The 670-nt window shown below is 38.4% G+C and overlaps 1 protein-coding gene across 1 annotated transcript in view; it reads left to right on the top strand.

Moving 5' to 3' along the window:
• Positions 1–301: 301 nt before the first annotated feature.
• The window catches only part of LOC107476852 (U-box domain-containing protein 13), a gene marked incomplete in the record, with an annotated part of 3203 nt that continues 2834 nt past the window's right edge, over positions 302–670 (top strand). The window contains 1 exon segment of the mRNA XM_016096777.3: positions 302–670. Coding sequence (XP_015952263.1) covers positions 458–670 — 213 coding nt within the window.

The following is a 670-nucleotide window of genomic DNA, read 5'->3' as shown; positions in this document are numbered from 1 at the left end:
TAAATATTATCTATTTGCCTTTTTTAATAAGTTAGACACAATATCAAAGATACCATAACATTCACCTTAAATATTTGAATTGCATTAGTAGTGCAAAAGAGGTTTTAACCAAAAAGTTATATACTAGTATTTCATTAAGCATTTCCACAGGCAGAATGAAAAACGGTGGAGGGTGGTTTCACATGGAGACTAAATGAGTGGTTCAGTCTCCTCTTTTCCATTTGCAATTAGTGCGGGCCCCACAAACTTGCTTGGTCTGGTTCTCTTCTACTAAACTACTTTCACTGCTACTCATCTCAATTAGGCACACAATGTGGAACAAATAAATTAATATTTTATTCTTTTAATAATTTGGAAAAAGTCATTGAGCGTGGTTTGTTTTTCCTTTTCCAATTTCCACTTGCACTGATTCTTATTATTAAGCAAACTTAATCATCATCATCATCATCAGAGCGCCATGGGGGAGGGGCAGCAAGACGATGGAGTAGTCGACATCTTGATTGACTTGGTCAACGAGATTCGTTCCATCTCTGATTTCAGGCCTATGCTCAAGAAGCACTTTTCCAACTTAGCCAGAAGGCTCAATCTTCTCACCCCTTTCTTCCAAGAAATCAGCGACTTCAACCCTGCTCTTCTCCCTCCCAACACTTTCAATGCCCTGCTGAGCTTA

The sequence above is a fragment of the Arachis duranensis genome, chromosome 3, assembly GCF_000817695.3.
Source record: "Arachis duranensis cultivar V14167 chromosome 3, aradu.V14167.gnm2.J7QH, whole genome shotgun sequence".
In the NCBI taxonomy this organism is placed as follows: domain Eukaryota; kingdom Viridiplantae; phylum Streptophyta; class Magnoliopsida; order Fabales; family Fabaceae; genus Arachis; species Arachis duranensis.
This window is presented reverse-complemented; position numbering and strand designations above follow the sequence as displayed.